The sequence below is a fragment of the Carcharhinus amblyrhynchos genome, chromosome 30 (genome assembly GCF_965287045.1).
Source record: "Carcharhinus amblyrhynchos chromosome 30, sCarAmb.v2.hapA, whole genome shotgun sequence".
NCBI classification, from domain to species: domain Eukaryota; kingdom Metazoa; phylum Chordata; class Chondrichthyes; order Carcharhiniformes; family Carcharhinidae; genus Carcharhinus; species Carcharhinus amblyrhynchos.
This window is the reverse complement of record NC_137353.1, coordinates 30,500,248-30,521,715: the sequence shown is the minus strand read 5'-3', so window position 1 is coordinate 30,521,715 and position 21,468 is coordinate 30,500,248. Positions and strand designations below refer to the sequence as shown.

Sequence of the window (21,468 nt, the reverse complement as noted above, 5' to 3'; positions counted from 1 at the left end):
AGACACAGGGAGAATGTGCAGACACCACACAGACAGTGACCCAAGCCGGGAATCGAACCCGGGTCCCCGGCTGGGTGCTAACCACTGTGCCACCGTGCTGTCCTTGGTTCTGTTGGTCATTTTTACCTCTTTGAAACAAGATTAGGAAGACATTCTACAACTTGATATTCTGGTTTCCACATTGAGGAACAAACTGGATGCCAAAACCTCTTAAGTACTGGAGATATCAAGGCTGAAATGGGTTCCTGATCGATGCCTTGGAAAGTAACTTTCATGTATATCTGACAATTAGTACATTAGTTTGCATGGAACGACATAAAACAAAGGGGCGATCAAAATATATGTTCAATTTTCATACTAACACCAGATCATTTCCTCTTTTGATTAAACACACACTCTCTCTTACACACGTCCTCATTTTTAACCTGTTGGATTAGATTTTTCAGCGTTACCTGGAGGAAGGACAATGGGGAAGGTGATGGTGTGGACTCGGGGATGGGGGGTTGTTGTGGGTGCTAGGTCAGGGCTACGTACGGTTCACCCATCCATTTTACATCCATTCACTTCATTGGCGGTGAAATGAAAATCAAACTCTTAGTTCCCCAGACAAAGAGACTGCTTAACTAACGCACGGGCATCTGCGGAAGACATGTCTCGGTCTCCTTGCACTTGGCGGGGGGGGGGTCCAGGATGTGAAACTGAGTAACACCACTCTCTGATGGGAAGCAGATGAAACAAAAATCTTTGAAACAGCGTGTTAAAAGTAACTTAAAAACCCACAGTGCTTGCTTCCCCATAAAGCAATCACACAACAATCTTGATGAATTTACACGGTAAGATACAAATGAAAAGTGATTGAATTAGCATTATAATCCTTACCATGATGACACCAAGTCCAGTTGAAGTGCGAAAGGTCTCAGTAGTGCCTACACTACAATGAGGGCCCTGTGATCAGATTGATGAAACTGGTCCCTTCCTGAGATTCAGGCTTTCAAAATCCACACTTGGTGTCATCTGGGCAATGGCTTTTTATCTTTTTTTGTTCTGTTAAGTCTCATTCAATCTCCACCTTTTTTATCAGTCACACTGGTGCCCTGCACTGTCAGCCCTGAACCTCCAGTTACTCCGGGTGGTAGAAATCACTTCTATCTTTGGCATTTTCTGGCGCAAAAGACATTTTTCTGAGGGGGTGGGTTAGAGGACAGAGGGTGTTGGGGGGATGATGTGGAGATGCCAGCGTTGGACTGGGGTAAACACGGTAAGAAGTCTCACAACACCAGGTTAAAGTCCAACAGGTTTATTTGGTAGCAAAAGCCACTAGCTTTCGGAGCGCTGCTCCTTCGGCACTCATCTGACGAAGGAGCAGTGCTCTGAAAGCTAGTGGCGTTTGCTACCAAATAAACCTGTTGGACTTTAACCTGGTGTTGTGAGACTTCTTACTGTGATAGGGGGATCGGCAGAATGTCCAATTGAAACTTTCAATCTACAAGTGCTCAGAGGCATCAAAAGCCATGGTATAAAAGTCATAGCATTGATAGTGCGAGTTCAACAATGGCGTCAAGCTCAAAATGGCACGTGGAACATGATTCAAGTGTAATATTTGAAGTTTTAATTACCGAAGGCATCACACACGTGTTCTACTGAGGCTAGGACAGTGATCTGTTCTACTCTTCTGCCAAAACATCCGCGGAGGGCCTGCAAAAGCCAAAACAGTTGACATCATCTGCGTTTGGCGCCATTTTACTGGGTTTCCTTGGCTTTTCCAATCAACTGGTAGATGAGCAATTATTGGACTTCCGTCCCCTTGAAGTCAGGAGAAGAATCCCACCTTCCCGTGTTAAAAATAATAGCCAATTTTTGTTTTGTCGAGGGGCGGCACGGTGGCGCAGTGGTTAGCACCGCTGCCTTGCAGCAGCAGGGCCCTGGGTTCAATTCCGGCCTCGGGTCACTGTCTGTGTGGAGGTGGCACATTCTTCCCGAGTCTGCGTGGGTTTCCTCTGGGTGCTCCAATTTCCACCCACAGTCCAAAGATGTGCGGGTTAGGTGGATTGGCCATGCTAAATTGTCCCTTAATGTCAGGGGGACGAGCTAGCATAAATACATGGTGTTATGGGGATAAGGTCAGGGTGGGATTGTGGTTGGTGCAGACTCAAAGGGCCAAATGGCCTCCTTCTGCACTTAAGGATTCCTATGAGATTCTATAAAGAACAAAGAGCAACACAGCCTGGGAAACAGGCCCTCCGGCCCAACGAGCCAACGCCTCCGTTTTAACATTATGAGTCCCCTCTCCACCCATGACCCTTGTCTATGCTTATGGCATTCCACATTGAGGAAAGACTAATTTAGGGACAATTTGTTACACCAATCAGTCTAAGAGCTCATCTTTGGGGTGTGGGAGGAAACCGGAGCACCCGGAGAAAACCCACGCAAGCACGGGGAGAATGCGCAAACTCCCGCAGACACTGGCCCAAATCCATGTATCTGCACAGCAAACAGTGATAGTCACTGAGCTGTCGTGTTGCCCAGCACCTGGTATAAGTGGGTACTATTTTATCTGGTGCTAAATGTCTCCCTTCCTAACGTCACTGGCCAATTCTGCTAGGCCCCAGTGCCATTCACTGTCACCCTCAAATGGCCAATATTTGAAGCTGCAAGGGTTATGTGGACAGGTTGTTTAATTACAGGAGCATTGCAGGCAAGGTCATCCCTGGCCTTAAGCTAATGGCCACACATGCCAACTGCCTGCGGGAGGGAGCTGAGCAGTAATCAGTTTACCCTCTGGGACGTTGAAGCTAAGTATAGCACTCTGAGTGCCTCTCCCCCCTCTTAACATGGACAAGCCAAGCCTGGGGTCTTCTCGGTGTCTACCACTTAGCTGCACACCGGACAACTCACCGAGCCAGGGTGGCAATGAAGTGAAGACCAGTCTGTTAACAGACATGCCACTATATCCTGTTTAACTGGTCTGTCTGAATCCTGTTTCAAACTGCTTCTCTCCCCATGGGATGGCTCACTGGGCAGGGAAATAATTATTCATCTGCGTAGCTCCTTCGGAGGTTCTGTGGGAAGGGGCGTTTGAGAAGGAAAGATTTTCAGGATGCTAAAGAATGCCATGAACTTTCACGGTGCCCAGGCACTTCATGCCGTGAGCTGCTATTTGAGTCTGACCTGTCCCCCAGAGGAAGTTACGGCATTTTTACTAAAAACATTGGATTTGTCTCCTCGGTGAGTTTATCTAGTGAAGTAATTGAATCCTCTAGACAAATTCATAGAATCCTAGCATCCCTACAGTGCAGAAGGATGCCATTCGGCTCATCAAGTCTGCACTGACCACAATCCCACCGAGGCCCGATCCCCTTGACCTCACGTCTTTACCCTAACTAGTCCCCCGACATTAGAGTCAATGTAGCATGGCCGATCCACCTAACCTCCACATCTTTGGGCTGTGGGAGGAAACCAGAGCATCCGGAGGAAACCCACGCAGACACCGGGGCAGTATGCAAACTCCACACAGACAGTGACCCGAGGCTGGAATTGAACCCAGGACCCTGGCGCTGTGAGGCAGCAGTGCTAACCACTGTGCCACCACAATCTTTGCAGAGGTATCTGTCGTCAGTCTTGCAGGCAATTCAGGCCACACGGACTTGATGCTTCTCAGTCAGTGAGTCGGGCGAGGGCGAGTGCGAGTCCGAGCTGCTGTTCACATCAGAAGCTTAAAGAGAGCCACTGGAATGAAAGGCCTTTGAATGTAAGACCACTGGAATGTAAGATCTTTAGCTGTGATGGAATCAGATTAGTTATGACCTATAAATCCCACCCAATCTTACGTCTGTTAGATTTCTACCCAATGGGTGAGGGGTCAAAACTATTGCCAGAGTTGCAGTCCCAACTTTTTACTAACTGTGCGTGAACTCGAGAGCTCAGCCTGAACCCAAGGACTCTTAGACATGGGGCCGAATTCTCCGACTTCGCTCGCAGCCGGCATTCTCCAGTCCTGCTGCAGCCAACGGAGATTTGGGCTGAGCGCCACATCCTCGCTAGCAGCAGTAGCAGGGCTGACGAGACTGAAGAACTCCGGCATTGATTGGAAACAGCCATTGCCCACAGCGCTCGGACGTTGCCCACTTGTGCCTACCATTGGTGGCACTTCACGAGGGCAAAGCGAGGGCAATTTCTGATTGGATCTTCATGGCATTGGGGATTGAAACGATAATCGTGTTTAAGGGTCCCAGGTAGTTGCGCCCAATTAGGGCAGTTCACCGTCAATGCCCTTAACTAACAATAATTACTTGGTAAGCTCAGTATTTGACATTTTAATTGACCAATTTCTTTTTAGAGATAAGAGTTCCACGTCTCTTGAATTGGCATCTTTTGTGTTGAGGAGGGGCGGGGAGGGTGGGGAACGGTGGATAGTACCCAGTGCTTCCCATCCCTTCTCCCGACTGAAGTATCCCACAGTGTAAAATGTGGGAACCGAGTGAGGGCAGACCACTCTCTCCCCCTTTTTCCAATGGCCTGGCAACTCCCAATGGGCCTGGTTCACACCTGAATCATGGGCCTTGGGTGGAGGAGGCGGGTGGTTGCCTTGGAAACGTGCTGCAACATGGGTCTTTGTGGGGGTGGGAAATGGGAAGGCCCATAAAAAAAAATGCTTCTTCGTACCTGCAGACCTCTGCCGTCAAAGAAACTCCAAAAGGACGAATTGGTTTCAACACTTATCGAGAAGCCACTCAGAATCAGCAGCGTCCTCTCCACGGTTAAGCTCCACTTATTCCTGTTGCTAAATTGAAATTTGTTTTATTGTACAGTATAATTTAAAATGATATATTCGTGTAATCTTAAAAAGAAAACCCACGGTGGTCATGGCTATGAACCATTTCAAGGACAGTAACAGCGTCGGTGCACTACAAAAACAACGCAAAGCGCAAGTTATTCAGTCAGTGTAGGCCACACACAGATCCCCAGCCTTGGCGCTTGACGCTTTGTTCTGTGTCCCACAGCTCTAAGAGTTTTTGCACAACACCATTTCAAGGGAAAAAATATATATGACAGAAAACAGATCTGTAGAAATTATAAAAGTCCGTCACTCCTCAGAGGGTTAAAATTCTCTCTGCCGGCCTGGTAAAGTCAGCAGGTTAATGCGAGAAACCGTCAGTCCCAAAGTTTCCTACTTTCTGAGTGTACATTCTGTTTAACAGTATGAATTTGAAAGAGACCGATATCTTACTCATTCTTGCCCGCCAGCAAGCCAATTTGGTGACGCTGCTGGGGGGGGTGGAATTTGGTTTCACCATCGTTTCATTTTCCATTTGCAAACGCGGGGCACTCCTTCAGAAATGAATAGTAATTTGTTTGTGGCGGTTGCTTCAATTTACAGCTGGGTTCCGTGAGCGGTCGAGGTCCGTGTGTAATGACTCGAGCGCACCGCCTGTGGTGGCGGCAGCTCTCACCCGCGACCTCTTCGCCAGAAAGTCTGGGCGAGGGCCCCGTTGCGGCTCGGGAACTCTGGTCCTCCTCCGCAGAGCGCTCCCCACTCTCTCAGAGGCTTCCAATTACACAGGAAAGGAGGAGGTGCAGATAATCAGAAAGGGGCTACAGCAGGCCGCTCTGGTACGTTCGCTCAGGCCTTGCTAAATTTAGGCCGAGGCCTGCCCACAGCCCCCGGCCTACCAGGGGCTTTGGGGGAACCTAAGAATGGAAGGGGGATCGGAAGCAAATGACAAATACGAGGACTAAAGGATGGATTCTGTTAAACAGGATATACACTCTGGATTAAGTGGAATTTGCCGCGTTCACATTTCTCATCATTTAACCTTAGCAACAGACACCGCTTTCGGAAACATCGGCTCTGAGTAGGTCCTGCTTATGGAAAGAAGCGATACTATTTCTCTCAGACAAAAAATATTAAATGCTTTCCCAAGAGTTAAATTCTGTCAGCGGATCGTACCAGCCTGTAGTCTCTAAGTACGTGGCATCTAATGGCACTGTTGGCAGTGGATCCCAGTTCATGAGATTGTATCTCCACTATAGACACTTCTGAAAAGTTGCGAAGTCCCGTCGAAATTTGACTGCTCGCGGAGTTCTCTTCTTCACCCCTGAAGCTGCACTCCCCTTTCTGGCTCCGACAAAGGTTTAAATCGTCAACAGTCCTTCCTCGCTTTCGCCCGCCTTCTTCATAAAATAGTGTTATTTTAGAGGCATCCGCACTTAAAAAAATAAACAAGGTTCTGCTCCCTCCCTGTCCCACGGGTGTGCAATAAAAAGTCGACGACCCCACGCATTTTGTTTTTTTTTACAGATTCACCAGTGGAATCCTGGAAAGAAAAGAGAGAGAGAGAGAGAGAAGAAAAACACAAAACAAAGAAAAAGATTTGGTTGGAAAGAAAAGACAATTAACCAGCTGGAATTTTAACAAAGCACAAGCGACAATCTTTTTGTGTGATCGGCATTTAAACTGCTCATCCCATTCATCACATAACATGCTAAACAAGAGTCTGTACATGTGATGATATAAACAAGTACGAAAGATGGGCAATGGATGATCTCTTTTTTCTCCAAGTACCAACGACACATAGAAATAGGGGGAAATCACAATGTAAATCGTTGGAAAATCACAGATGGAGCTAGATTTTCCAGCCGTGCTAAAGTAAAGTTTATTTATTAGTCACAAGTAGGTTTACGTTCACACTGCAGTGAAGTTACTGTGAAAAATCTCCTAGTCGCCACACTCCAGTGAAGCAGATTCTCACTATTTACCCTGTCTACACCCCTCAGGATCTTGAATATCTCTATCAAGTCTCCTCTCTGCCTCCTATTCCCCAAGGAAAACAGACACAACTGCCGGAATTTTACCCACTCTGGGCAAGGTCGTAAAGTACTGGTCAATCTCTCCAATCTCTCCTGATGGCTACGGTTATTAATTACTTATGCGGGGTTCAGCTTAGCTCAGTTGGCTGGACGGCTGTGACGCAGAACGATGCCAACAGCGTGGGTTCAATCCCCATAGCGGCTGGGGTTATTCATGAAGACCCCACCTTCTCACCCTCGCCCCTCGCTTGAGGTGTAGTGATCCTCAAGTTAAGTCACCACCAGCCAGCTCTCCCCGTCAAACGGGAGAGCAGCCAATTGGTACATGGGGCTGCAGTGACTTTGCCTTGAGTTACCTATACAAAGCCCACTTTCAATATTGCAGACTGGGGTTGGGGGTTCCTCTGTGAGATGGAGAACATGATAGATGGGAAAACACGGTGGATGTTGGAATCATGCACATTCATGAAATTTTCAACAAGGTGCTACGTAAATGACTCAGAGATAATCAAGGAGTATGGAATTGGGGGAAATGTCATTAAAAACTTGTGAATAAAAGTAGAGAGCGGGAATTAATGGCAGTTTCTCAGAGAATCATAGAATCCCTACAGTGCAGGATGAGGGCATTTGGTCCATCGAGCCCGTATCGGCAACAATCCCACCCAGGTGCTATTCTCGTAACCCTACCTATCTACCCTCTGATACTAAGGGAGGGCGACACGGTGGCACAATGGTTAGCATTGTTGCCTCACAGTGCCAGGGAGCCAGGTTCAATTCCGGCCTTGGGTCACTGTGAGGAGTCTCCCCACATTTTCTCCAGGTGCTCCAGTTTCCTCCCACAATCCAGAGATGTGTGGGTTAAGTGGATTGGCCATGCTAAATTGACCGTAGTATCAGGAGGGTTAGCAGGGTAACTATGTGCGGTTACGGGAATAGGGCCTGGATGGGTGGGATTGTGGTTGGTGCAGACTCAATGGGTCGAATGGCCTCTTTCTGCACTGTAGGGATTCTATTCTATTCTAATTTTAGCATGGCCAATCCATCTAATCTGCACATCATTGGAGTATGGGAGGAAACCCCATGCAGACATGGGGAGAACGTGCATACAGACGCTCACCCAAGACCGGAATTGAACCTGTGTGGCACTGTGAGGCAGCGGTGCTAACCACTGCGCCACCGTGCTGAGTGGTTAATGGTGACATTCTGAAAACCACTTCTGTTTCGTCCATAGACTTGAATCAAAGGCTAGTAAGTGGGAGTGCTGTCTGCATTTGCGGATCATACCAAAGTAGTAAGCTGAAGTAAATGAAAACTGATTATCTGATAAGTTGTTGGAATGGGAAAAGGTGGCAGATGGAATTTAACATCAGTGGCTGTGAAGTGATGCACTGAATAAAACAAATAAAAGTAACAATAAATGAGGAGGGGAGAGTGACGTTCAAAAACCGAGGGATTTGTGAGACTTGGATTCGTACGACATTAAGCACAGCATCTCAAATAGATTTCAGGAGCATGTTGAGGCAATAACGGGGGAAGGATACAGATTTGCTAGGATACTGCCTGTTATGAGGAAGTGTGGACATACAAGCCTGAAAAAATAGCATCTGTTTCTGTTAGAATAGGGAAAATTGTCAGTTGTTAATGGGCTTGAAGCTAATCAGATCGGGTAGAATGTTTTCAGTGGTTCAGGTGTCCAGAAGGAGGCTTAATAGATACAAAAGTAAGTACGAAATTTAGGACAGAGAATGGGAGAATATATTTTACGCCGAGAGTTGGGAGACTGAAATACATTAGCCGGGTTAGTGTTAAAAGCAGAGAATGCATCAATGAACTGAATCGGTGGCTGAGGGAGAGAGACAGGTACGGGTACAAAGGATTCAGACTAATGCTGGATAATAAAAATGAACACAGATTGGTGAGGCTGTACAGCACCTTTGTTGTAATTTCTATACAATTGTCTATTTTATTGAAAAATTGCTGTGTGAGGAAGGCATGAGGGGGACTACGCTCCAGCTAAAGTGAGAATACAATAATAATAATAACAATAATAATGTAGCACCTTACCAAAAAATAAATCCCACAGCATTTCACATAAAACAACATTTGATATCGAGCCGCATAAGGAGATCTCAGGGCCAGGTGACATTGGGGTTAGGCTTTGAGGACATGGTGAAGTAGGACAGAGGCGGAGAGGCTTATGGGACAATTCTGGAGTTTAGGGCCAGGTCAGCTGAAGATGTGACCTCGCTAATGATGGAGCATTTAACACAATTAACATTGGGTCTGCTCAACATAAGAACTAGGAGCAGGAGTAGGCCATCTGGCCCCTCGAGCCTGCTCTGCCATTCAATAAGATCGTGGCTGATCTTTTCGTGGACTCAGCTCCAATTACTCGCCTGCTCACCATAACCCTTAATCCCTTTACTGTTCAAAAATTTATCTATCCTTGCCTTAAAAACATTCAATGAGGTAGCCTCAACTGCTTCACTGGGCAGGGTATTCCACAGATTCACAACCCTTTGCGTGACGAAGTTCCTCCCCAACTCAGTCCTAAATCTGCTTCCCCTTATTTTGAAGCCATGACCCTTAGTTCTAGTTTCACCTGCCAGTGGAAACAACCTCTCTGCTTCTATCCTGTCTATTCCCTTCATAATCTTATATGTTTCAAGAGGCGAGAATTAGAGGAGCAAAGATATCTTAGAAGGCTGCGTGGCTGGAGGGAATTTTAAATGGAGGTGGTGAGAGCAAGAAGGAATCTGATAACTAAGTTAAGGATTTTAAAATGAATGCATTGCTGAATTGAAAGCCACATAGGGCCAGTGGGCACAGGGGTGATGAGTGAACCAGACTTGATGCAGCAGAGGTTTAGGTGACCTCAAGTTTACAAAGGGTATAATAAGGGAGGTGTTATATATTTAAGTGGTTGTATGATTGCTTTAAGAGCTGGTCACATGATTTGATGGTGCTGTCACTGGGCTGCTTCACAGGCTCCTGTTCTAATTTCATTTTCTACTCTCTACAGGTGACAGCTCCTCAATAAACCTGTGATTGTTACTTTGAATCAACGCGTGCAAGCCACATCTTTTTCTTTCTCTTGAAAACCTACAACCTTCCCCTTTCCACCCACCGCCCAGCATCATTGGGAGACTACAGGCAGCCACCGGCATGTTGGAAGAGTCAAGTTTAGAGATAACGAAGGCATGGATGAGAATTTCAACAGCAAATGAGCTGGGTGGTATTATTTGCAGCAGGCACCCTTCATGATGATGGGAATTCTTTGGCAAAGTGTCATCTCAGGAATCAAATGTGACAAAAAGATTACTAAGTATTGTTCAGTCTCAGACAGTTATCAGTGGTTGAGGAATAGAGTTTGTAGCAGAGACTGAAAGCATTGCTTGCAGTCTCTCCATTTCTCAAATTGCGGAACATCTTCCAGTCGTGAATGTTGGATGGGCAGTCCAACGATTTGGAGACATGGAGCCAAGACAGAAGTGACAAGATGGAATCATAGAATCCCTACAGTACAGAAGGAGGCCATTCAGCCCATTGAGCCTGCACCGACAATTCCACCCTATCCCCACATATTCACCCCGCTAATTCCCCCCGGAACAAGGGTCAATTTAGCATGGCCAATCCACCTAACCCGCACATCTTTGGACTGTGGGAGGAAACCCATGCAAATATTGGGAGAATGTGCAAACTCCACACAGGCAGTGACCCAAGCCAAGAATCGAACCCAGTTCCCTGGCGCTGTGAGGCAGCAGTGCTAACCGTTGTGCCACCGTGCTAACATTTCTCAGTATACATGTGGAAAGTACTGCTTTGTTTTTACGTGTCTCTCAGCAAATAGAAGAGAAACATGAGGGGGGCTAAGAGCTTCTGATGAAAGCATCATGGATACATCCAAACACATTACCAACCCTATTTCCATGTTGGATCCTCTGAAACTCAGGCCATTTATATAAAAACAAATTCTGTAGCTGGCATGAGTGCTATTCATCTGCCACAGTAACGGTCCCTCAAGGTGAAAGTTTCTTAGTTAGAAACCAGGCACTGAGTTGCAAAGTAGAGGCCAGTTCTGGGCAAATGGACAGGAAGGTGAATTAGAAACTCAACCTATGGATCCAGAAATTTAAATCTCACTTAATTCCCAGTTATTCCAGCTGGTAAACTGTGGAAAAAAAAGTTGGGCCTGGAGACCATCCGGGGCAGAGGCTATCAGGAGGATCAACTAATGAATCAGAGATGGGGGTGGGGGAAAGCAGAATAGCAGATAACAGCAGGAAAAGCGGAGCAGTTCCACATTTCCTGCTTCTCCAAGCCCTGCAAGGAAAATACAAGGAGTTTAAAAACTCACCTCCAGGACTCCTTCTGGCCCCAATTGCCTCCCTTGTTGTGAGATTTTCTGCTTCCTTGTAGGCCTTGGGTGAACATTGTAGTCGGTTTCTGATTGCATCATTGGAACCCAATGTCCAAAAGGACCTTACCAGCTTTGCATGGATGTCCAAGCCTTCTACTCAAGTCAGACAGTGAAAATTGGAACCTGTTAGCTCCCAGCAATTCCCGGGCAAGAAAGGAACTCGGCTGACCTTAACTAGCCACTGCTCTCGCCCTCACTTACAGCACTAGGTTTGTACTCCCGCGCCCACCTCCCCATCGCGAACACAGATCGTATCTGAGTCTTGACACCAGTTTTCATCAAACTTACATTTCAAATATCTCGGTCTATGACTGCACGCAATGGAATGAAAGCAGAGTTGCCGATTCGAGTTGGAAGCATGCATTAGTCTGACCTGGGGATGACAGTTTTTCCTGATGTTGGAATATGTGATCTGTGCTTTCTGCTCGTGGACGTGCAGCCGTGTTTCAGGGCAAGCCTGAAGGGGCCATGCACTCAGAAACAACTTGACTGAGAGAGGTCATTGTCGAGGTGCAAAGGATGTTAAAAGAGAGAAGTGAAGATTAGGGACACAAGATAAGAAAATAATAACTTGGAATGTCATGAAAGTGAATCATCTTGTGCTTAAATTATGTGGAGAGGTATTGGGAGCCCCAACACTCCATATGGCTGATCCACGAAGGCAGGGGTCTCCAAACTTTTCAGTACGAGGGTCACATCATATATTTTACACATTTTTGCGGGCCAAAGGGAAAAATGGTTCCAAAGTTAGGGGGTTACTTTTATAATAAAGTTACTTTTCTAAAAAAGGAGTCAAATAATTTTAAATTCATTGCGATTGGTGGCTGCGTTACAGCAGCACATGGCAATTGGCTGCAGCAGATGTCAATCACAATGTGGGTGGGTGTTTCCCTGAGCACATCGCTCTCTGGTTGGTCTGAACTGCCGCCGTCATTGTCATTGTTCTCCATCATTTCAGACGGATGGAGCTTACGGATTGGATAAAGCAGCTGTCACTCAGTCAATGCAGAGCGGCAATTGGATAACAGACGTCTCAATTGCTGATTCGTTTAATGAACTGTCAGTCACAGGACAGCAGCTCTGATTGGACAATAGGCCGGTAAAGAGGACGGGGATTCCCATGGGTCCATCAGACACCGCGTGGAGCGGCAGCGAACGTTTGGCCTGTGGCTCCCAGTCCTCACGTCCAGGTCCTGAGTTAGCAGCGGGGTTCCGGACATGGGAATGTTTTCGGCAGTGGGAGTCCCATCCTGCCCCACTGGCTGCGGGCCAGATGTAGCCTGCTGCAGGCCGGATGTGGCCGGTGGACCGTAGTTTGGAGACCCCTGCACCAAGGAATTCTTTCATTTGGCTCAGGACAGACTGAGGATCATAAAAATCATAGAATCCTTACAGTGCAGAAGGAGGCCACTTAGCCCAGCGAGTCTGCAGCGACCACAATCTCACCCAGGCTCCATCCCCACAACCTCACATACTCACCCCATTAATCCTCCTAACCTACTCATCCCGGACATGAAGGGGCAATTTAACATGGCCAATGCACCTAACCTGCACATCTTTGAGCTGTGGGAGGAAACTGGAGAATCCAGAGGAAACTCACACAGATACATAAGAACATAAGAAATAGGAGTAGGAGTAGGCCATCTAGCTCTTCGAGCCTTCCCTGCCATTCAATAAAATCATGGCTGATCTGAAGTGGATTAGTTCCACTTTCCTGCTTTCTCCCCATAACCCTTAATTCCCTTGTCTATCTGAAACCTATCTACACGTGACTTAAATATGTTCAGCAAGGTAGCCTCCACCACTTCAATGGGCAGAGAATTCTGCAGATTCACCATCCTTTAAGTGAAGAAGTTCCTCCTCAGCTCTGATCTAAACTGCCACCCCCCCCCACCACCACCCCCCCCCTTATCTTGAGGCTGTGCCCTCTAGTCCTGAGGGGATAGGAAGAGGACATGCAAACTCCACAGAGGCAGTGACCAGAGCTGAGAATTGAACCTGGGTCCCTGAAGCTGTGAGACAGCAGAACTAACCACTGTGCCCCTTGCCGCCCCAAAACTGGAGTCTTCTGAGAATCAGCTCTCAGAAACTTTCTGATAACTTCATTGCTGCTCTAAATCCCCCTCTGTAGCTGTGCCATCAGTTGGCCGATTTTGCCTATTCATTTATCTCCCCTTTCCCTTTGCACAATGCTGAGCCTGGGTGTGCCTTGAAGTAAAGTCCATTAACATCATTCTGTTTATGAGGAGCACCAGATCAATGAAAATTGTTAGGTTTTTTTGCCCATGGTCATTTTATCCAGGGAGATCTTGTGACACAGTGGGTCGTGTGCCTGTCTCTGAGTCAGAAGCTCTGGGTTCGATTCCCACCCCAGGACTTGATTCATAATGCGGCCAACAGGTTGAGTATTGACCTGGAAAGCCCTTCTGGATCAGACCAATAGCAGGCGGTATGATCAGGAGAGACTCCTTTCCAGCTATGTTACAGGTGTCCCTCAAGCCATAAACCTTTGGTGACCGGGTAGGGAAAGCAGGCGGAAGTCTGCACCATTAGGGTAAAGAAACAATAACTCCGATCTTGCTACTGCATCAGTAGAGGAAGTTTAAAGAACTGTTTGCAACCGAAGAAAAGGCAATCATTTATTTCCGATTCAAATATACTCAAAGGATGCTGCTTTTCTTCAATCTCCATTTGAATAAAAATGGTCTGATGCTCCAGCCCCACCAATGCGCTCTTCCCAGTCCAATCGGTGCTCAGCTAGATCAGATGGCATTCAGCGTGTGGCAGTGTGCCAATGGCAACTGTTCAAGTCGGAAACTGCCAACCATAACTGAGTCAATTCACCCATATATAAAGCGGCAGCTGTGTGAGGCAGCGCTCGCCCAATTATTTTTAATTTAACACGTTTTGAAACGGACAGCGTCTTTGAGCAGGGGAGCAGGAGAAGGAATCCAACTGGGACCAAAACAAGGTAAAACAAATCGACTTAAGACACAGTGTAATGATTGAACTGTGGTGCAGTGGGTTGAAGATGGCACTTAGATAATCTAACTGCTCTCTCTCTCTCTCCCCCCCCCCAGTGACCCTTTAAATTACATATACTTAGCGGCTAGATTAACCACGATTAAAATCCAAAGTAACTGTTTTCCCAATTAAGGAGTACTGCCCCTTTAAGGCAATCAGAGTTAGAAATCGACCTTTCTTGTAATTAGCTGGTAAAGCAATTTGCATACAATATAAACATAAAATAATTGGTAATGGTTTAGTGGCTAATTATCAGAATTATTATGGCTGTAATTTTAATATGACAAATAGAACAGATGGGATGTATTGCCATTTTTACATATTTTAATAAATGAGTGTAATGCAAATTTATGGCAACTTAGATGTCCACATCTATCAGATTCATCAACGTGCATCGACAACTTTTGCTTCTTTTACAATCAGGTGCCTGTAGTGTTCAGTCAACATATTACATGCCATCCCCTCTATCCCCCTGCCAAAACACTGAATGTATTCAAGAGGCGGCTGGATGTAACATTTGGGGCGAATGGGATCAAAGGTTATGGGGGGAAAGCAGGTTTAGGCCATTGAGTTGGATGATCAGCCACAATTGTAATGAATGGCTCGAAGGGCCAAATGGCCTCCTCCTGCCCCTATCTTCTATGTTTCCCTCTATTTCTGCCTGCTTTCCCCTTTAACTGTTCTGTTCCAGGTTAACACCCAACTTCCAGTTCAAACCTCCCTCAAGCTCAGGCCCTTGCCTGAGTTAAAGTTTTTAAACTTTTATTTATTAGCGTCACAAGTAGGCTTACGTTAGCACTGCAGTTAAGTTACTGTGAAGATTCCCACAGTCGCCACACTCCAGTGCCTGTTCGGGTACGCTGAGGAAGAATTTAGCACGGCCAATGTACCTAACCAGTGCATCTTTCAGACATACTCTTTTCTTCACATCCTCTCTTCCGATTCATGCCCATGAACTTTGCCCTACAAGTTACATATCAGGAATGGCATCACCTGCTGCTTTTCCAATGCTTTGGGTAAATGTCTTTCGTTCCTTTATTTTGTTCCCCTCTGTTTAAGGCATTGACTCATGCTGAAAATTGGTTTTGCACATGTCACCCTCATTCCATTAAGCAAACTTTCTTCATAACAGTGGCAACCAGGACCGATCTAGTCTCCCCCAGTGTCTACACTCATGCATGTCTTCCAGTGGCTGTCATCAGACAACAATCAGGGATGGGAACCGTGTGCCATTCCTTTCCTCTTCCTCTCCCACATTCAATGCCAACTGTAGTACCCCAGCTATTATCCTGACTGAAATCAGTAATCATGGGCGGCACAGTGGCACAGTGGTTAGCACTGCTGCCTCACAGCGCCAGGGACGCTGGTTCGATTCCCGGCCTGTGTCATTGTCTGTATGGAGCCTGCACGTTCTCCCTGTGCCTGTACGGGTTTCCTCCCACACTCCAAAGACGTGCTGGTTAGGTGCACTGACCATACTAAATTCTCCCTCAGTGTACCTGAGTAGGACCCGGACTGTGGCAGCTAGGGATTTTCACAGTAACTCCATCGCAGTGTTTATGTAAGCCTACTTGTGATACTAACAATAAACTCTAATGTTAATGTTGGCAAAGAGCGGGGTCTGACCCTGAATTATTCCTGGTCAGTATAGTCCTAGTCAATGCACTGACCTATTTAGACATTAAACTACCCAACAATACTGTTCTAAATGATTATTGAGTCAGGGGTTTATACAGAAAACCTGAGACTGTCACTATATCATTTACAAATAGAGAGTGAATTTTCTTACCCATGTCAGAGTGACACAGTGGTAAGGGTGGCACAATGGTTAGCACTGTTGCCTTACAGCACCAGGGACCCGTTTGGGTGACTTTGTGGAGTCTGCACATTCTCCCCGTGTCTGAGTGGGTTTCCTTCGGGTGCTCTGGTTTCCTCCTACACTCCAAAGGTGTGCAGGTCTAGGTGGATTGGACATACTAAATTTCCCCTTTGTGTAGGTTAGGGTGGATTAGCAGGGTAAATCTGTGGGGTTACGGGGACAGGGCTTGGGTAAGATGCTCTGTCAGAGAGTCAGTGCAGATTTGATGGGCCGACTGGCCTCCTTCTGCACTGCAGGGATTCTATGATGGCAATTCATTTTGGAGAGGGACCTCATAAAGTCAGGGCCTTAAAATCAATAAGCAAACAGTTGTTTTGAGGGGTTTTTCTTTGTGATAGCTTATTAATGGTGTTCAGCAACAAGTTAATTGGAAGCCGAGCAGTGAAAGGGAAGACACATTAACAACTCCTTCCATGTGTAACTCACTGGAGAGATGGTAGACATTGAGCTTCTCCCAGTGGTTGTTACAGTCACTTCCATGTGATAATGATCTCGGCAATCCATTTAATGGGTTGCTCGGTCTACATTATGAGGAAATCTCACCCGTTCAGGCACTCTCCAATTCTTGTACATACAGGCACCCGGATAAATGGTCAGAAGTCTAATACCCCACAAAGTGTGAGAGGAATAAGAGAGCTGAAATAAGGTGTTTGTTATGCAGGAGAAAGAGTACAGTCAGATACAAGATGATCCTGAAACCCTTGGGGGATAAAGTAAGGTAGAAAGGTGCACCGTGCAGGGAATTGGTTTGAAAATAGTGAAAATTGTTCCTTTCTACAGAATTAGCACTCTCGAGGATGAAGCTTCACTTCAAACCTCAGTGTTAATCTATATTTGCACCTAGCTCTTGCATTGTTTTGCTTCTTGTGCTGCATAGGGTGGCACAGTGGTTAGTGCTGCTGCCTCACAGCACCAGGGGCCCAGGTTCGATTCCTGGCTTGGGTCACTGTCTGTGCGGAATCTGCACGTTCTCCCCATGTTGGTTTCCTTTGGGTGCTCCGGCTTCCTCCCACAGTCTGGGGAGAAACTCCGCAAAGATATAGTGACCCAAGCCAGGAATTGAACCTTGGTCCCTGGTATTGTGACGCAGCAGTGCTAACCACTGCGCCACCCATGATCACTGATTTAGTCAGGATAATAGCTGAGATACTACATGTGCATTGGCCATGGTAAATTCTCCCTCAGTGTACCCGAAACAGGCGCCAGAGTGTGATGAGTAGGGGATTTTCACAGTAACTTCGTCGCAGTATTAATGTAAGCCTACTTGTGACACTAATCAACAAACTTTAAAGAAAAACTTTAAACTTAAGCATTTCTGATTGAGTTGAGCACCAGTTGGATTGGCATGGGTGGGGCTGCAGCACCTAAGCACTAAGTGTAACATTTTTATTCAAATGGAGGTCCAGAAAGCAGCATCCTCGAAGCATATTCCAACTGAAAATAAGGTATTCCTCTTTCTTCAGCTGTATTACTCAAGGAGATGAAGGAAAATTATCTGCATTGGAGGCTGGGTGACCACATGTTCAAATGTATCTGGAGAAGGTACATCATAGGTCTTTGTGGTGATTGTCCCTTTAAGGGCAACATAGCAGGGTAAGGGTCACATGGCTTGTGTGACCAATTGAGAGGCAGAGTGCGGAATCACCACAGTTGGGTGAAGCTTTCTCTTTGATAGGAGACATGTGGGAGACTATTGGCTTCTGTACAGTTCTTTTTATTAATAAATCTTTTTGTGTCTCTAATGAAGGCTGTGGAAGCTCTCCTTTGTGGGTGGCACGGTGTCACAGTGGTTGGCAACGCTGCCTCACAGCTCCAGAGGCCCAGGTTCAATTCCGGTCTTGGAATTACTGTTACTGTTTGTGGGGAGTCTGCACATTCTCCTCGTGTCTGCGTGGGTTCCCTCTCACAATCTAAAGATGTGCAGGTTAGGTTGATTGGTCTTGTTAAATTGCCCCTTAGGTTATAAGGATTAGCCGTAGGAAAGGTGTGCTGTAATAGGGATAGGATAGGGGGAGAGGACGTGGGTAAGACCTTCTGTCAAGGAGTTGGTGCGGACTCAATGGGCCAAATGGCCTCTTCTGCACTTTAAGGATTTGATGAATTCTAGACTTGTCAGAAGATTTCTATGTGCCAGAGAAACCCACAATACCACAGGGGGAATAAACATGGGAGGGAGGGCAGAAAGAGAGTTAAAAGGAATGAAAAAAAACTGTAAGACCCACAATGAAACAACATTATCCCAGCACAATATCCAATCCTTTGAAGTTAACCACTCCTATTGAGCCCAACCACTGCTAGAATTCTCTAATGGACCACAATGCACTTTGGGTGGCCCAGCTTCCTGCCAACAGCCTGAAATTGCAGCTCATCCAAAATCTCAGCTGTCCCCATTCTATCCCGTACCGAGACTCACTGTTCGATCACTTCACCAGCTTCCAGTGGCTTCAAGCTCTCCGAAGCCTCAGGTTAAATTCACATCCTTAGTGTTCACATTCTTCCAGCCCTTACTATTCTGTATCTCTTTGACATCCTTCAGCCTTTCAAACCATCCCATTCCACGAACTTTGGCCTCTTGTAAGTGCCCCTTCCTTCTCGTCCCATCATTACTGAAATTTTAGGTCTTACGGTTTGGAATTAGCTTCCTTAATTCTTTCAAGTCTCTTGTTCGCACTTCTTGAGAACCTCTTTGACCAAAGATTTGGTCATCTCTCCAATTCTTTTCTTTTCTGGCTCAATGGGTGGCACAGTGTTTAGCACTGCTGCCTCACAGCTCCAGGGATCCGGGTTCAATTCCGGCCTCGGGTCACTGTCTATGTGGAGTTTGCACATTCTCCCCGTGTCTGCATGGGTTTCCTCCCACAGTCCAAAGATGTGTGGGTTAGGTTGATTGGCCATGCTAAAATTGACCATAGTGTCAGGGTAAATATGTGGAGTTGTAGGAAAAGGACCTGGATGGGATTATGGTCAGTGCAGACTTGATGAGCCGATTGGCCTCCTTCTGCACTGTAGGGATTCTAAGATCGAAATCCATTTTCTCCCCCTTCGCCTCGGAGAGGCTCCTTAATGAGATTTTTTATAACATAAGTTGTGCTATATTAATTGGTAAATTCTGGTGAGGCGGAATATGAAATTCTCAAGTCTGTCATCATAAGATCAATACAAGTGTGTACCATTATTAAATGTAGTGAATTTTTGATATACTTCAGTGCTGGATCAATGGAAAAACCTTTTTGAGAAAACCATGGTAGTTTTGTGAAACTCAGTTGCAAATACACTTGCATCGTTCAAAATTATATTTGAAAAAAAGTTAATTAATCCTTACAGTCACAACTGGAAGTTAAACCATGGGCAAATCCCTTCCTTTCAAGGGATTATCATGAATGGGCTCTTATATATTTATACATATATGTATAAAGTCTATTAATTATTGTCACAACTGGACTTACATTAACACTGCAATGAAGTTACTGTGAAAATCCCCTAGTCGCCGCAGTCTAGCACCGGTTTGGGTACACTGAGGGAGAATTTAGAATGGCCAATGCAACTAACCAGCACGTCTTACAGATTGTGGAAAGAAACCGGAGCAGCCGGAGGAAGCCCACACAGAGAACATGTAGACTCCACACAGACACTGACCCAAGCCAGGAATCAAACCCAGGGGTCCCTGGCGCCGTGAAGCAGCAGTGCCACCGTGTGATCTGTGCTAAGATGTGTTGAGCTGCGAATAGATTTTTGCATTCTGAAATTATTTTCTTTGAACCACAGCATTTTTCTACGAATGCCATTTCTTCATTCAAAAACAAATGCAAACAAAAATGAAAAAGCTTTAAAAGCACAAGCATCATTCAAGCGTTTAAGCACACATAGCATCCATTGTGGGTAATGCTTGGCTGAAATGCTCCCACACCTTGGAAATATGTCGAGACATTTTGAGATGCTTTAAGCCATGAATGTTTGAAGTTAATAAATACAGTCTGGGTAAGCTAATGAAAATGAGGGTCCTCTCTCTCAGTGGAACCAGACTGGGTCCACTTTACTTCACCTCCATTGCAAACACGGCTAACGCAATATTGAATTGACCAATCTGCCTGGGAAGCTGGAAAATATTAAATCAATCAAAGGTTCACAGATAGTCAAAAGTCAGCTTTCCTGCAATCACATTTTAGTGATATTTTAGCGCCAAGTCAAATGTCTTTTCCCCGAGCCCCATCATTTTTATTCCCCAACTCCGAAGTTCATCCAGACTGAGAGGGATTCCTAAAGGATGTAAAGGAGAAAAAAAGGGAGAGCTAAACAGATATGTGATTTCCCCCACAGTAATTATAGTTGCATGGCACCAAGGCACAGCGGTTAGCATTGCTTCCTCACAGCACCAGGGATCCGGGTTCGATTCCTGGCCTTGGGCCACTGTCTGTGCGGAGTCTGAATGTTCTCCCTGTGTCTGTGTGGGTTTCCTCCCACAGTCCAAAGATGTTTGGTGAGATGCATTGGCCATGCTAAATTGCCCCTTAGTGTCCCGGGATCTAATAGGTTAGAGGGATGAGCAAGACAAATACGTTGTGTTAGGGGGGATGATATCTAGGTGGGATTGTTGTTGGTGCAGACTCGATGGGTCGATTCACCTCCTTCTGCACTGTAGGGTTTCTATGTTGTTGTATCGAACCACTAACTGTCTCCTGAAAATCATGAATATTGAGTGGGTGATCATTTGAAGGACTTTCAGCTGGTTTTCCTTGAGATCATGCCAATCTTCAAATCAAAGTGGGGCCCAATACTTAAGGCAGCTTTATGTATTGTCCCTCGAAAACCGTGTATTATCAAACCACTGATCAAACAGAGCCACTTTTGCCTCTTCATGAGCGAGGAGGACCTACAACTCACAAATGTGTTTTGTGTAAGTGGATTTGGAAAGTCTTTCTCCTGAGTGTAAAAGAAGGCTGTGCTACCTGCTGCGCAGAGTCCCATTGTCTCCACAAACATTGCTGGGTGGGGCTCAATGTGTCAGGTGGAGTTTATTCACACATTGCGGTTTCAACGTTTTTTGTGGGGATTTCTAAATCAATTTTGATTTAAATTTGTCAGTCCTGATAGAATCTTGGCGTAAATATGGCAACTGGAATGACACTAACCTTCGTGTGTGTTTTGTGGGACACCAATTGATCATGGTTAACTTTGGAAATGTTCAAATGGGTGTCAGATGACCCTAACGGGGATGGGAGCGAGTTGACAAAATGGCCTCGTCTCTGGACTGAAGTTGGTGCTGGGCACTGGGATGATAGACTCTTTTCCTCACACATTGACGGATCTGATGGGCAAGGAAATGCCAACAATATGCCAT

General features: G+C 46.0%; 1 protein-coding gene across 1 annotated transcript in view; it reads right to left on the bottom strand.

The window, feature by feature from the left end:
- Positions 1 to 5,746: 5,746 nt before the first annotated feature.
- ajap1 (adherens junctions associated protein 1) overlaps positions 5,747 to 21,468 on the bottom strand; it is a 269,987-nt gene continuing 254,265 nt past the window's right edge. Inside the window, exon 5 of the mRNA XM_080215182.1 lies at positions 5,747 to 6,314. Coding sequence (XP_080071308.1) covers positions 6,293 to 6,314 — 22 coding nt within the window. The 3' untranslated portion in view covers positions 5,747 to 6,292. The remainder of the gene's footprint in view (positions 6,315 to 21,468) is intronic.